The sequence below is a fragment of the Pararge aegeria genome, chromosome 1, assembly GCF_905163445.1.
Source record: "Pararge aegeria chromosome 1, ilParAegt1.1, whole genome shotgun sequence".
Taxonomy (NCBI): domain Eukaryota; kingdom Metazoa; phylum Arthropoda; class Insecta; order Lepidoptera; family Nymphalidae; genus Pararge; species Pararge aegeria.
Window position 1 is genome coordinate 6,338,461 of NC_053180.1, and position 16,309 is coordinate 6,354,769.

A 16,309-nucleotide genomic window follows, 5' to 3' on the forward strand; every position below is an offset into this window, starting at 1 on the left:
ATTTGCTTACGATTGCTCAGTCTATTTTTTTATCAGTCTGTGCCCTATGTAAGCAGTCCCACTGCCGAGCATGCGCTTGCACTTTGAGCGATCTACTCGTTTTATAGACCAGTCAATGCGTGCTAATAACCTGCATGTTGTATGCGAGTGACTGCGACCATAAAGTTACGATAAAACACATTTGCTACATAAATTAAATTTTACAACAATATTTACTCCGTCTATTTTCCTTCAGTCATCGCACTACGTATTCGTAAGCCTAGGTTGTATAATAATGCATTAGGCGGGCCGACTGCCGAGCATATGCCGTATACTTTGAGCGACGTATAATAGACCAGAAAATGCGTGCAAATAACCTGCCTGTGGTATGCGAACGTTTGCGACATGCCACAATAGGTATATTTAAAACAAAATACATTTGCTACACAAACTTAACTTTACATTAAGGTTTACTCCGTCTATTTATTCTCTAATCTGCGCCCTAAGTATGAATCGAAAGACTGTTGTATGATAATGCACCAAGCGGTCCGAATGCCGAGCATATGCCGTGCACTTTGAGCGACCTATTATAGACCAGACAATGCGTGCTAATAACCTGCCTGTGGTATGGTGACTGCTTAGTGCGACTACCATTAGAGCTACGTGTAATGCCCTATCTACACTGTTTGGTCCGGCCAAACAGTGTAGATCGGGCATTACATTACCTGTCGCGTTGCCCACCGACGAGGCTTTATCGCTTGAGACAAAGGACGTGGAATTAAACGATGCGGGCAACTGATGAAATTAAAGAGAATGGATGGCTAGAAGTTTCAAAGTGCAAGACTTTTGCAGCCATGCTCGCCACGAAACTTACGAAAAACTCGACAAGCCGCAATCGCGAGAGTTTGGATCTGGCTTCAGATTATTTTCTCTGTACATATACGTCAAAGTCAAAGTTAAATATTTCGTTATTCAAATAAGCCCATTGATGGCACTTTTGATGCGTACATTACATAAAAAATGTGTACATGGGATGGTGGTAATAACTACTGCCCGTAGCTAAGACTAAAGTCAAATTGCCTAATGCGAACTGGTCTAAGAAAGAGCCCACCACTAACTGACGTTATTATAAACTTAGTCCCGCAGCGTTTCTTTATCCTTTTTTCTCAATAAGACGTCCACTTTTTATAAAGATCAATCCATCTTGCATCTATCCATCCATCTTCAAACCTCTAGTCTGTGTATTTGTAGAGCCTGTAACAACGTTTCGTAAGGCACGTTCTACCTAAAACAAACCGGCAAGAAACCGCAGCTGCTCTTTCTGAACGTCATTTTATAATTTAACAATCATTATTCTTTCTTGTGTGAGATGAAAACCGATTGCTTCCCACAGGTCTATAGCGACTAATCAGGGCCCGAGTCAGAGTATGTTAGCTGAGCCGCTAACCAGTAACATCAGGGTATGGTTGGTCTAAGCTCTGTACTCTATCTCTCCTCGACGATAATGACTGTGATATGAACGCTTACAGGAAATAGATAAAGGAGTTACAAGTAGTCACCTATCTATGTATCCTACTTGTGACTCACGCGCCTCTTTGTCTAATAAAGCATATAGGTAAGTATAATATTAACGCGTCATATTTATTGGTGTCATACGTCAATAATGCCTACTACCATACATAAGGGTTCTACAAAAACAAAGGCAAGCTGCAATAGTTCATTTTGATACTAGTGTGCTTTATTGGTGTGCTCATTAAACACGAGGCTATATCGGGGAGCTATCCCCTCACATTCTCGTACAGGTGCCGAGCACGTATCAAATGTATATGCAGTGCGAGACGAGCTAACAAGGCTTCTCTTCATTTTAGGCGTCGCCGCGGTCGTGCGTCGCGGGCAATGCAGGGAGCCGCTACTGCGCCTGCGCCCTCCGCGGCCGAGCCGCCCACGTCACAACGTGAGTAGTACCTACCAATTAAGACGATCCCACTTCTGATTAAATTATTCACATTGGATTGAAAACGAAGCGAGAGTAGATTACAGATCATTAGATAAATGACACCAAAGAGCTGCACAAGAGTATATAGAAATAATCTATATACTAGGACTCCAGTATACTAGTGTCCAGCAGTAGTTTGATTCATATAATTATACATAATTTCGTTTACATTGGAAAAGCCAGATAGTGACTTGGGGTAACTTTTATCGCCGATGCACGGTTCCTTTAAGATAGACCTAAATATCAATTCGGTTATCTTGACAAGCGGCAGCAGTGCCAGCCAAGTTCAGAAAAAGGAACTAGCGATGTAACAGCCTTGTATATTACACGAAACATTTTGAGCCAGTTTCGACCAAGTTTTGACCCCGACACACTTGGAATTTCCATACATTTGTTCAGTAACTAGAATCTTCGCTTGCCGCTTCACGCGTCCCGTGGCCATACGTAACATTACAACAAGGCGCGACGCGTCAATTCGCAAGTTCGAGCTCGTATATTAATTTCTACGATATATCGTTAGTGTGCACACTTTAATTACTCCAATCATCCTATTACCAATGCCCTGGGCACGTGTCATCTTGCGGGATGGCATCGTTATTATGATGATGGCTTATGGCTTATGGCTCATTGTCCGGAGTCGTGTTCACATCCTCCGCTTCATGGTGTCATTATATGGCGTGTTGATTCACTTTGCTTGAAAAACAATCAGCTTAAATACCAAGCTATAAATAATCTAGAAAAGGCTCTTCGGAAAGGGAGTGCTAAGCCGATGGGGTCATTATGTCATAACAGCCATCATTTTCAACCAATTACCGGTCCAATACAGAGAACGGGTTTCCTACAGAATGAGACAGGCCGTAATCCAACACACTGGCCAAGTGCTGATTGGATCGATTTTGAAATCATTTGCTTCAAGCAAATGATTTCAAAAAGCTTAAAACGCATATAACTCCGTAATTTTTAAGATGCTTAAATACACGACGGTCTATTACGGAAATATGGACTTCCATATATTTTTTAAATCCTATTATTATCTTTATATATATATTTCTTGTGTGCGTGTGTATGTTACTGAACTCCTCCTAGACGGCTGCACCGATTTCAATTTTTCGATATGCGTTAAGGTGCCCTGGTAGGTTTAGATTCACAAATCAACCCGACAGATGGCGCTGGGGTCAGCTAGTATCCTATAAATTTTCTTAAGCATTTTGACTAATTTGTTTTTAGACCCTAGAAACCAACGCTTCAATTTTATTAATTTGTAGATGCTTTTAGATGTTTTCCTACACATTTTAAAGCTGTTACAAACTACCTAACGCCCCATAGTTTAGAAAACTCCTTGAGATTTTACTGCCGAGTAACATACCTACTATAAATTCTAAAGTACCAACATAACTGATAAACTCCGCTTATTATCCGCCAACCAATAAGAAGAAGATATTAAAATAATTGTTTTTACATGCCAAAGTAATTGATGTGTCATGTTTATTTGAGTTTTATCTTTGAAATTCTCGTTAAATGTGAAGTGATAAAAAATAATATATTGATAGCACTGACTGAACTAAATGAAGTATGATTTTATCTGACACGGACAGTACCTAAATGAGGTAAACCGTATTGTTCGCAATGTATGCCAATTATCTGTTTTGCAGATAAAAAAGTGTTAAAATAGGAAACTAAAACCCGACTACACCCTGAAATGCTGATTAGAAAGAAATAGTTGTTTATGGAAATGAAACAATTTAAGCAATGAAACTAAGTTTATATATTATCTTAAATTGAAATATGTATGTGATAACAAAAATAATCTATGTACCAAAGAAGACTAATATAAAATCAAAGTTGTTTATGGAAATGAAACAATTTAAGCAATGAAACTAAGTTTATATATTATCTTAAATTGAAATATGTATGTGATAACAAAAATAATCTATGTACCAAAGAAGACTAATATAAAATCAAAGTTGTTTATGGAAATGAAACAATTTAAGCAATGAAACTAAGTTTATATATTATCTTAAATTGAAATATGTATGTGATAACAAAAATAATCTATGTACCAAAGAAGACTAATATAAAATCAATACTGAATTGTAATTGGAAATAGTAGTTTCAAACTGTTAAGCCTACATGATTACCTGAAACTAAGGATAACCTTATCCAGTGGCGTGCACTTCATACATGTACAAAAGCACTGCATACCCTAAAATTTTTGTATGACTCGAACTTGTAAATGCGAAGGATTTTTCCATTTTATGGCACCTTCCTTCTTTATGCATACCCTGACCTAATCACATGTTTTTCAAATTCTTCGGGTCTGTCTGTTTCTGAGTTAATCTTAGGAGAACATACATAGTGATATAGACTATTTTTCGGAAGTCAGCTCAAAGAGGGGGTTGTGGGGTTTGAAAGGTTTTATGAAGGTCAGGGTATTTTCATAGCTTGACATTAAGTAACTGTTCCAGTAACCTAATAGAATAAAGGTTCTTTTGGTGTTACTTAAAGAAGTAAAATTGGTAGCCCCGTCGCCGGTCGCCTCTACCCGTGTCATACTTTTTATATAACCATATATAAGTGTCACTCTTTAGACGCTTTAATGGCCGCTTGAAAGTCCCGTGGCCAGAACGCATAGCTGCACTTCCACGAGCGAGAGTGACGGGTATCGTTACGTACCGAAAGTCCAAAATCTCTTTTATTTTATCGTAATAATCGACGGATCAAGTGGCAAAACCATTGCCTATAAACAGGGCAACACTGTGCAGAAAGAAAGAAAAACAAATGAAAACTACATATCTGGAAAACGAATTATACAATTTTTTTTATTTTTTTTTAATGTAACCTTTTTAATTTCATTGAAACCAGCCAGATACAAATAGTGAGACCAAAGAAATTTAATTACAAATTTAAACGTACTATATACGATTTTCCAGACTAATAGATAGACAGATAGGTATTTAATTTAATTGTATTTATAATTAGTTTGAGAAGTGTATGTAATTTATTTTATGACTAGTTATTAACCTGTTGCACTATCCCGTTTTACCTAATTTCATTCTACTTTAAAGGGTTGGCTGGAGCAGATCGCTTAAAGTGACAAGACCGCCTTTGCGCATTAAAATGCCCTGAAATGGAATAAAAATAAGAATATAGGTACATATAAAATATGTATATATTTTTGTTTTTTTAATTTCTTGTTTTCACTTTTAATTCGTGTAATAAAGACTGTTATCTGTCTATCTAAACTCGTTCGTGGAAGTTCAGCCTAAACATTCACGAACCATAACAATAAATATTACTTAAACGTCATAGTCAAAAGAATACCTCATTAGAGTCTCATCAAGTCGATTGGAATTCGGTTTGCTCAGCCGAGGATCTATCTCTCGGGAGCGAGCAACATCCTTTTGTGATCAGTACACTTGTGTAAACCCATCTTGGGGGATTACGCACGCTCTCTATCTTTGTTTTAAGACTAGCGGTTGACCGCGGCTTTGTACAGTTCCTACTAATATTATAAAACAACGGAACATTGACAATCGTGATTTTTGCATATCGTGAGGAATGCCACGGATTAATTGGGTACTATTTATCCTGAGAAAATGCATGGTTCCTGTGGAATATATCTAAAGAGAAACTTATGACTCCTTGGTGCTAAAATGGACGATTGGAATTTTATGAAATTTGGTATTGAACGAATAACGCAATGATAAATTGTATCTCAAAATTTCCCGAAGATTGTTAGTGATACATATAAATTAATTATTAAAAACCTTCGAACGTCGTATTATAGTGTACCTACATTTTTATCTATTAGTCAAACCCTTTCATTTGATATCCATATTGAGGGAGTCGTCAAAAAAATGTAATTCGCCATTTTGTGGTAGCGGCCATCTTGGATTTCAATTTGATTTTTTTTCATAGTGTATATAACTATATGACTATATAACTTTCAAAAAAACATAATAGTTTTATCCGTTCGGGGAATATGATGCCGCAGACACACATCCACAGACAAATATACAGATACTCGTCAAACTATTAATACCCCATCGTTTCTGCGTCGGGGTTAAAGACTGGATACAGTACCAGCAGAAGAAGCCGCGGACAAAATATGTTCATTTTCCGACGCTCCAGTAGAAATTTACCTACTGTATCTAACTAAAGTTTGTAATGTAATCTTTGTGTGCTAAGTAAAAAATGTATCACTCATTTTACCACTCATTAAGTAATGTAACTGTAAATTTTATCAGATAAGTGGATAAGGTCGAACCAGGCCCTTTGCCAAATTTGGGCAATTGGATCGCGATAGACGAGATGAGTAAATGCATCTGTCACGTATTATGACGTCACTTCCACCGGATAACTGATAAGGTATGGGCATACTCAAAGGTATTCAGTATTGAGGATACAACGATGTAGGTACATAAATAGCAGGAAAAATAGAAAGGACGTTTCGGCAATATACTTTACTTTTTTTTTAAATTTCTTTATAAGTTAGCAATTCTTGCAATCTCACCTGGTTGTATGTGATGATGCAGTCTAAGATGGTAGCCGGCTAACCTGTTGGGCGTATAGAAGTTAAGAACCATGGCAGTTATTATTTTGATAACATGGCATTTAAAACAAATGAAACCCGACACGTGTAAACTACCTTAAGTTAAGTCAACAGTTTTCCAATCTAAACCTTCAAAAAGTACGAATATATTATTCGACCCATGAAAGGTAAACAACCTTCCCTACACGTGTAAAGGTAAGTTTACTATAGGATACGTGCGGGATTTGGTAATGAGCCGTCCCCGAATACTTCTCATCCTCACCTTTCGCTTTAAAACTTAAAAAAAAAAATATTATGATAGGTGATTGGATAAAAAGAACAGAACCAGTCGCTGTTGCCGCACGCGGCTATGAATCAATGAAAAAAAAAAAAAATTATTCATTTATATGCATCAGTTATCTTAGTACCCATAACACAAGCTACGCTTACCTTTGGGGCTAGATGGCGATGTGTGTATCGTCGTTATATACTTTTTTTTTTTTAAAGTGTATCGCCATTAATGTGACATTCACAATTGAACAGAGTTGAGAAAACATTTGCGAAATTATCGACCGGAATATACCGAAAGATCTACGTCTTTTATAATACCGTCCGATATTGGAACCGGAAACAAGCACCGGTTTAATAGAAGCCTTCATAAAAAAATGCCATGAAAAAACTAAAACAAAAGACCAAATTCGCCTCGGCCGTTCAACCTGGTTTCGATGGTTCGATGGGACACTACTTTAATCTTAAGAGCTAAAACCCAGAGGTGTCATATCATTAGGAATTGTGCACACGTGCGTCCTCTTACCGCCTGCCATCTCTTTGCCAGGGCTGGCAATCGTCCGATTTTACGATGTTATATGATTTAATTTTTTCAGCGGTGATATCCACTTCGGTCGGACTCGGTTTCGGCGGGACCGAGTTTGATCACCAGCGATCGATTATTACTTGTTCTAATGGTGAAGGAAAACATCGTGAGGCACGCTTGAGAGTTCTCGATAATGCTTGTTACGTTTTCATGCCTAAACTGCGCCGAACAGATTTCGATAAAATTTGGCGACGGAAAGGACGTATGGAATTTTATAACGAGAAACCAGCAACTTCCAGCTGTATACAAAAATTAACAAAAAATGTTGAACAAATCTATCCTATATTTTTGAAACAGCAATTTTTTTTTTAAATCTTTTAAGTGGCAACCCTACGTGAGCCCTCAGCATGCTATTAGCATTCTATCACATGAACACTCACGCCTGCACTAATTGAAACGGTTTTCCGTTGAGAGAAAGCTATTGGCGCTTCATCGATTCGATTTGGTAGTACAACTTATATAAAGTGATGACGTTTATAAACGAGTACCTTCCCGCTACTTTGCCCGTTTTTTATAAAGTAAAGTAGTTTTATATAAAGCCCGATTTCCATCTCCAAAATGCAAGCTATAGGCACCTCCTGCCCGCGTTCTCCGTTCGCACTTACTACGGTTTTCTAGAAATTTCGTGATAAATGTTTGTTCTCCTGGGATAAAAAGTAGGCTAAATTACTCTCCGTTCTTTTTACTAACTCTATGCCAAAAATAAAATGGATTGGTTCCTTAGTCTTAACTAAGGCGTGAAGATGGGACAAACGAACTTTCAAAATTTTAATATTAGTAAGCCAAAAATGGGTACTTTCGGCTTGACCACTACTACTTGAACAAAAAGACTCACTTTCGCATTTATAATAAAAGTATGGGTTGTCAATGAAACAACATACAAAAGTACATAAAAGCAACATAGTATAAAAAATTGCCCTTATCGCTCACATAGCGATCCCTTCTAGGCAAACAAAAGCGAATAATAAACAAACATTATAGGAGTTCTATAAAAATATAAAGAAAATAATAAAACCAACGTATAAAGCTTAAATAAATACTAGTGGACAGGTAAGTTTTCTCCGATATTTGTGAGCACGGCATCATAACTAGGTGGCAGCGTGGCAGGAGCAAAGAAACCGTTAAAAATGTCACGGAAGACGCACTCCTGACTTGCATTCGTTATTCCATCATAAAATGGCGGCCGCGCCTTGCATCAGGAATTCAGGATATAGAGGTGCGTCAGGAATTCATAGCTGTATTAATTTATTTCAAAATGAACTAATAATTATCAAATCCTTTATTACATATATTTTGATATGGAAATTTCATAGCCCCTAAACCGTCAAAACGCTTATCAAATTTAAATTTTTTACTTATTTTCACTAATTATATAAATTTCTTATTACATCAGACTAAGCGATTTAACAAATTCTTTGTAATTCCCTTGAATTTTAAAAAAGAGTATTGTATTTTTTTTTTTTATATTACCACCATGTAATGGAGTTTCAAGTTATATTTACATAATTATGTAAAAACAAAACAAGTTTCTTAAAGTATAGTAGTAAATAGTCAAATATGGAAAACGCTTCTTATCAAAACATTCGATAAGAAATTTAAATTGAGAGTAGACCAATTTGCACTTCGAAATCCAGACGGATATTTGAATTTTATATAAGTATTTTTGTATTCAATGTTATTGCGAAAAGTAAAAATATCCTAACGTTGGACGTTAGGATATTTTTATTCAAATGAACCTGAAATTGATAAACACAACTTTATTACTTTATTAATAAAGTTAAATTTTTTGATATTGGTTTATTCCTAATGTGTCTATATTTCTTAGTTCATATAGTCTACTTTTCCTTCGCACGTCGCAACGTTATTTCCTTACCGCAGGAAACGTTCTTACAACCGATGAAACCTTTAAAAAACCTTTTGTAGTATCCATTTAGCGCTTACCTAAATAACGATATCTCAGTGACGCAAACAGCTCACGAAATCCTAATCAAGGATTGAGGAGTCATTAAGTACCTAATTCTCAAGATAATTAAAAATGTCATGAAAATAATTTACAATCAAGTATTGAAAATGGTTTACAGTGATAATTGGGAATAGACGCAGGAATTACACAGTGAAACTTTCCTATTAAGATAACGCTTATGATTTTATTCGCTTCATGCAACTTACGATCTGTTGAGTAGTTATAGATTCATTGCGATAAGGAGTTGTATAAGAAAATCGCTGACGCAAGACACAAGCTACTGGCCAGCGTACTCTTAAGTTACCCTGAGTCAAATTGACGGTAGTCGGACACAACGTCAATTACCATAGACTAGAAAATAACCACCCACTAGTCACATATTATCGTTTACGTATCTGTTTGCATTTCATTCATTCTAAAAGTACTTCTATGTGCATTGATGTTAGTCGCAAATTCCTTTGACAGCACTATTTTGAAATCGCCAGTAATTGTCTATGGCGACACCCATAAATGAGGGCTAAAGATACATGGTGTAATTCAGTACCGTTGAGCTCGTTGGAGTGTGGCAGAAAGCGGTATTGACGACGTCCCGGCCATATCAATCAAATTATAATATCACCGTTATAAAACTCATAGCCTTACAGCGGTAGCGATAAGAGCTATATTACCGCGTAGCGACGCACTAAGGAGCTGATATTGTCTGGATGGTGATAGGTCGATTTAAATTCCGAATAAGCGGGAAGGAGGAAGTCACGGCGCAGGCATGTATGTCACACCTTTTCTCCGTATATGAACTTGAGTGAACTCTGCTGAGAATTTTATGACTGCATAACTACTTATGTCACTCGTGCCTGAAAACGGTCAATACCTGCGAGAGCTTGCAACTATCAGGGTGAATAACTCAAATAAAAACTATAACTATTGAAGGCCTGACTGACTGACAGATAACCCACAGTCCAAAAATGACTGTAGGAAACACACGAAAATTTCCATAAAGAACTAATTACATTTAATTTCAGTCAACTGAGCAAAATTTAACAAGGTTTCTTAATTTATCCGGTTAAAAACCGAAACGGTGACTTTAACCGAATTTATTCCGATACTAGGGTTAATGACCGAAATCGGTCTGAAGGTTTTTACGGTTTCCAAGCCCTGACTTGTTATCCATTATTGTTTACTTCTTTATGCTTGTTTTGCGTAATTGGAAATCGCTTATATACGTTTTAAAAAAAAACTGCCCAGTGTACGCATTTTAGTTCCGATAAATTGAACATGAAATCGCTTAGTACAAAAGTTTATTGATTCTTCCGAAATTTACATTTCAAGATAATTCTACGAAACAAAACTGACCAATTTCAATATTTTATAATAATGCTCAGTTACCGCGTACGGCGATAACTTAGTTTGCGTAAACGATTCTTATTTTTACACCGAAGTGTAACAATAAAATAATTTATTATCTTTCGTTTTTCTTCGATGGGAGGCTTCGCCGATGCTATGTTGTTGAAAACTGTCTTAGAAAATAATGACGAGATAATGGCTCCCCATTATCTCGTCATAAATGTCTCATGGCGCGCATGCTAGGCGCCCTTCAGGTTAGGCGAATCTACTAGCAGACACAGGGAATTGAAAAAAGGCGGGAAACCTACAGTACGTAGCGGTACCTACACCTGAAATTGGCTAATCTGTGAAAATATAAACAAATTATAAATAATTACCTCCTTATCTAGTAGTTTAAATGTTCTACGGATTTTGAGACAGGGTTAATTTAAACTAGTGGGGTAAATCCCTGGTCAGGTCAAAACATGCTAGAGCACGGTGTTAGAAAATTGAACTTTGAAGAGCCTATCGGCTCAGCTTTTGATCCTGCAGTTATTATCACTAACATGACCTACTAATGCCAATGCCCACCAACCCACATTGAGGAAGCGGGGAGGGTCAAAGTTCTAAATCTCTCTCTAACAGAAGATTCGGCAGGAACATTTTAGGAATTTATAAATATTCTCTGGGGTAGTCTGGTTCGGCTTAGGTCGCTTGCCGCTACTTGATTTAGCGTTTCGGTGCGATGTCGTGTAGACACCGTTTAGAGGGATCCATCATCCGTCCATCCAACCACTATCCACCATCCATACCATCTTAGACTGCGTCATCACCAGGTGAGATTTTAGTGGGATAAAAAAAAGAGGGGGCTTGGGACATTAAAGGTCTGAGGATTATAAAAGTACAACAGCTTTTGTGGGTAGGTAATTTAATAATATGAATTGAATTTGCAACATTTTATGAAGTAGCTACTTCACGGTATGTATCGGCAGGATTATTCTACACTAGCTGTTGCCCGCGACTTCGTCTGCGTTTGATTTTGTTTTTTGATGAGGTGTTAAATTTATTTGTAGTTCTTAAAAAAATTCAAGTATTCAGGGTATCTTTAAATAAGGGGGTTGCTGCTGTCCGCTGAGGAGTTTTTTCATCTATCTCCAACCACAGTTTGGGCAAAATTAAACACATACCTCTGTAGTACAAAAATAATTATTTAAATCGGTTATAATTTGTCGGGAGTTATGGTGTAAAATTGTCTAACACTTTCATCCCCTCTCCCAAAGGAACCGAGCTTAATGTCGCGATAAAAAGTATCCTATATTACTTCTAATACTTCCAAGAAGATGTGTACAAAGTTTCATGAGGATCATTTAGGCAGTTTTTGCGTGAAAGCGTAACAAACACACTTCCATTGACATTTATAATATTAGTAATATTAGTAATAATAGGAATAGGGATAGTATTATTAATACTGATCCTTATGTTTAAGCTAGCATAAGTTAAGTAATACCTTCGATCCTAGTTCACTAAACAAGCTTAAAAGTTTCTTATTATATTAAAGATTTTATGATGCTATGTTGCAATCGTTTGCATCAGTGTAATATGATATGTTTCGCAGAAATGTAACATAATATGTTTTAGTTAATTTCTTTAAGGCTTATTATATATTTTTAATCAGAAAACGTTTTCACCAAATAACTTAAAAAAACGTGATCGACTCTTCTGATATATACATAAATTGCAAGATATTTCTTTGAATCCAAATACATATTTTCAGTTTTTACCCCATAATACGCAAAATTACAAAATTATTTACTTCATCATTACTAACCCGTTACCAGCCCACTACGGGGCACGTAGTCCACCACGCTGGCTAAGTGCGGATTGTTAAACTTCGCCAGCCTATGCAGGACTCTGAGGCATGTAGGTTTCCTTAGGATCCCTAGTGACCGGCTAAGTTTGTTGTGGGCTCTTCTTAGACCAGGGCGCGTTTGGAACCCTCGTAGCTTTAGGTTTAAATTTCCGAACGAAGTTATCACCATTCCCTTAAAATTATGTAAACATATATGTTTGAACGCTTCATAAGCGCCTGTGATAGGCCTACATGAATAAAGAAATTATTGAATTTGATGGTTCCTTTAACCCTTAAAGCAAATGATATTTAATTGGTTAAAACGCACATTACTCCGAAAAGTTAGACCTGCGCGTGTTGCGGATCGAAATTGTACTTGTTTCCATTAACGACGAACAAGGCAATGCGTAAATAAGTAACGCCTAATCGAAGGAGATTCCTAGGCTTATTAACCGTTAACCAATAGTTATTACCTAAGAGTTGGTTAAACGCTTTTTTTTATAGAATTCGCCTTAATCATTAGGCATTCGATTTAGGCAATGCCTAGGTTTAGTGAAAAAGGGCATTGGTCTCTCTGAAAGGGAAACTGAAGTCTTACTCTCACCGTTTTTCTATAATAAATAACGTAAACAATTATTCTTACCAAACCAATGCGTATTGCTGGTTTCCTGAGCATATTTTGGTGAGGTGTAGATACCTCACCAAAATACCGTTACAACACGGTGTAATAGCGAGTGACTTATAATCGCATCGTATTTCTTATTGCGTGATGATACAAATATTTCTTAGAACAAAATATATTTAGATTTTATTTTTGCACTTTGCTCTGGAATGAATGATGAATTTGAAGCAAGGCGAAATACGATATCACAGATCGTACCTATATCCGGTAGCTAGATAACCTAATCTTTTATCTTAATCATATACTTATAATGAATAATAATAATCTTTAGATATATATATTCCTTGTGTGCGTGTGTATGTCATTGAACTCCTCCTAGACGGCTGGACCGATTTGATTGAATTTTTTGGTATACGTTTGCGTGGCACCCTGGATGGTTTAGATTCACAAATTAGCCCGACAGGTGGCGTTGGGGTCCGCTAGTAATTATATATAAATCTGTCTTTCGAACATGGTCCATAACGTGTTACTAATATACCTAAGTAGGTACATGTTATACTACTAGTAGGACCTAACAATGAATCACAAATTTATATTACACCTACTTAAAAATAAAGTTTTTTAAATATACTAAAAAACAGGTAGGTATTTTGTGTGTGTTTTAGACGCTACAAATAAATTTTATTTCTTAGGTAGGTAACTACATCCATATGAATACCAATGTAATTCGACTCTGAACACTAGACCGGATGTTTTTATCTAAACTAGCGTGAAAACGGATACATAATAATATATTTGCGGTGTCTGTATTTTCCAATTAATGAGATACCTAAGCATTGGGCTGACGCGTCATCGAAAATTGAGCCTTTTTCAAAGGAATATATATTATATTGCATTGTATTACCTATACCAGTGCTTCTCAACATATCTAAAGTATCGTTTGAATTTAAGCAAATATTAAAAAAACAAAAAATTTCAAACATTACATATATATACTGAATAAAGAAGATAGACTAGCATGTAAAAAAATGGCTTAAAAAGTTTAACTCCTCATTGACGGCTGACAGAAGCTCTCAAATATCTGAGGGTTGCAAAACACTGCATAATTCCTACGTTATGCCACGTTTATTAAAAAGTCTGTTAGACAGCTTTACACCTGTTTGCGATACCGCCACATTATACATACGTTCACAACATGAAAAGTAGAACGCAGAAAATTTATTTAGTTTTAACAATTTTGTGTTTTTTTTTCATGTACATTTTCACTTTTTTTTAATGCTTACTTCGCTTGTTTTGTCTGTCAGTATTTCAAGTAGACATGTTCGTATCACTAGTGATCAACTGCGGGCCCTATCGCTAACATAACAGAATAAATCCGCACAGAGCGCGGGCCTTCTATCCTGTAGCAGGGCCCAGGGGAAGTACACGCCGCTCTCTCGTGGGTAACTGCAGTGGCGTGCACAATCTCAGGGGCCGATCTAAAAATTCATATTAAAAATTCATTTATTTCAAGTAGGCTTAGTTTATAAGCACTTTTGGCTCTTCCAACAGTTTGGAAGGTAGGTTCAGAAAATAGGTAGAAGGGATAAAGCTGATATACCTTACCGCATGAAATGGATAAATCCTTTTACTATACAGGTTATTTTAGGGTAGGCTGTGCTTTTTTGCATGTATGATTGCCACTGGCTAACAGGCTGCCATACTTTGGGAAACACTGATCTATATTAGAACAGCAATAGAAATGGATCGTATATTATTACGAAATGCCCGACTCTGCTAATAATAATTCGATTATATGTTATAGTATCTATATTTCTATAATTATAATAAAGCAGAGTTTTATAATTAGTTACAACACGCTAATTTTTAACTGTCAAATTAAAAATAATAGTTTTTTGCATTTGATAGCGGAATTCTTGAGGAAGCTTGTAGGCTAGCTATATCACAATACGACTTTTAGAAGTCGAACATAAGTCGGGCTATGCGACGAAATTGGTTACAAGTTTATCCTGCAAATTAATCACATCATATAAACCAATTACCGTCCCACTACAGGGCGCGGGTCTCCTCCAACAGTGAGAAAGGTTTAGACCGTAGTCCACTACTCTGGCCCAGTGCGGTTTGGTCCACTCGCCTTTGACAACATTATTAAGAATTCGCAGGCATGTAGTTTTCCGCACGATGTTTTCCTTCACCGCTGAAGCAAGTGATATTTTAGTTGCTTAAAACGCACATAACTCAGAAAAGTTAGATCTGCGTGCTGGGATTCGAACTCGGCCCTCAGAAAGTGAAGTCGAAGTCCTATATACTAGGCTATCACCGCTTAATCCCATAAATAAACCTACTTATAATAGTCTTCAATCGTTTTGGCACCCTGAACTACGGACAAGCTCACTTCACAATATCATGGTCATCCTTTTCGACTCGATGTCATTCGGAAAGAAAAATAATAAAAATATAGCGCAGGTAGGTACAGCATTTTTTCTTGATAACCGAATATACCCACATTATTATTATTTATTATTATTATTAATATAATAAATAACAACAATAATAATGTGGGGTGTAGAGTCGACCGTTATTGTTTCGATCGTCGATTCAGTCAATGGTCTTCTCGCGAAAAGCTTCGACCCTTAAGAAGCTTTCGCTTGGTTGTTGGATCAAGGGTCGGATACAGAACGCGCAGAGTCCTTAAAACGGCGCGTATTGTGAGGTGGTTCCTCACTCTGGAGCCCTGACCACCGGTTGCTTGGGTACTCAAAAGCCACGCAAGCGGAGGAGTGGTTTTTTTTTTATTAATTTTTAATAGTGTTTTGTATTTTTCTTTTATAATTTCACTGTTGAAAATTAAAAAAAATATATATATAATATGTATAAATGATACGAGTAGAATATAATTAATAACTATATGCCTATTCAAGACTTATGCAAAATTCACTATTCGCTGACTTATAAGAGTCCGATTTTATAAATTTTTTAAGGTTTTACTAATCTGTTTCTCGTGGAAAGCTTTATATATTTTTATACATTTTAGGTGTGTTTTTATCCTCAGCCCATTAATGTCCCACTGACTGCATAATTCTACAACAGTATTATATAATAAGTAAACGAATAACTCATTATTAACAATAGTTACACCGATCTGTATGAATGACGTAAACAAAACGTCAGTCAT

General features: G+C 36.4%; 1 protein-coding gene across 1 annotated transcript in view; it reads left to right on the plus strand.

Annotated features, from left to right (window-relative positions):
* The window catches only part of LOC120637362 (zinc finger protein Xfin-like), a 41,085-nt gene that overhangs the window by 10,654 nt on the left and 14,122 nt on the right, over positions 1-16,309 (plus strand). The window contains exon 2 of the mRNA XM_039909178.1: positions 1,848-1,933. Within this exon, the coding sequence (XP_039765112.1) occupies positions 1,876-1,933 (58 nt within the window). The 5' untranslated portion in view covers positions 1,848-1,875. The remainder of the gene's footprint in view (positions 1-1,847; positions 1,934-16,309) is intronic.